Source organism: Plasmodium reichenowi, assembly GCF_001601855.1.
Source record: "Plasmodium reichenowi strain SY57 chromosome Unknown, whole genome shotgun sequence".
Lineage (NCBI taxonomy): Eukaryota > Apicomplexa > Aconoidasida > Haemosporida > Plasmodiidae > Plasmodium > Plasmodium reichenowi.
The window spans coordinates 1-814 of NW_017962199.1; the positions used below are offsets into that span (position 1 = coordinate 1).

Here is an 814-nt window from a genome sequence, read left to right on the forward strand (position 1 = left end):
ATATTTTTTTAATTATGTATAACCATCTGTGTATTCTTCTTTTCATTTGCTTAGATAAACTCATCCAGTCAATCAATTCTCTCAAAGGAAAAAAAAAACAAAAGGAAAACTCTGAAATTTTAACAAAGCTAGAAGAAAAATGGACATATGATTTTATTTTTTATACAAAAGAATTTTATAGATTATTTGAATATTCTGATAAAAAATATGAACTACAAGATTATGTTGATAAGTGTTTTAATTACCACGCCGTTATCAAAAAATTTTTTCAGGCACAAATAATTCACAACTTAGTAAGTTAAAAAGGGGGTACAATAATATGTAAATGTGTTTATGTGTTTATATGTTTATATGTATATATATATATATATATATATATATATATATATATATATATATGTGTATACTTTTTATTTTTTATTTTTTTTTTTTTTCTATGTAGAATGTTAACCTCAACGAAATTGCAAAAGCTGAAAAGGATTTGTTACTTTTATTAAAATATAATTAAGAAAAATAAAACTTATTTATTATGTATACATATATATATATATATATATATATATTGCCTACATTTTGTGTATATACATTTTTTGTAAAATATAAATGTAAATATATATATATATATATATATATATATATATAATATATTTATATAATATATTTATATTTATATTTATATACTCCGTTAAGTTGTATACATATATATTATTACACCTATCCTTTTTATTTCATAATTTAATATATAGTCTTATTTTTTATTTTTTATTATTTTTTATTTTTTTGTCTATTTAAACATTCATCATAAAAACTTATC

At 17.2% G+C, this 814-nt stretch overlaps 1 protein-coding gene across 1 annotated transcript; it reads left to right on the top strand.

The window, feature by feature from the left end:
- Positions 1 to 54: 54 nt before the first annotated feature.
- PRSY57_0003700B (dolichyl-diphosphooligosaccharide--protein glycosyltransferase subunit 1, putative) lies at positions 55 to 508 on the top strand (the record flags this gene model as incomplete). Its single annotated transcript, XM_020114136.1, has 2 exons — positions 55 to 293; positions 443 to 508. Coding segments are annotated over 2 exons (305 nt in total), but the record flags the coding sequence as incomplete, so codon positions are not given.
- Positions 509 to 814: the final 306 nt, after the last annotated feature.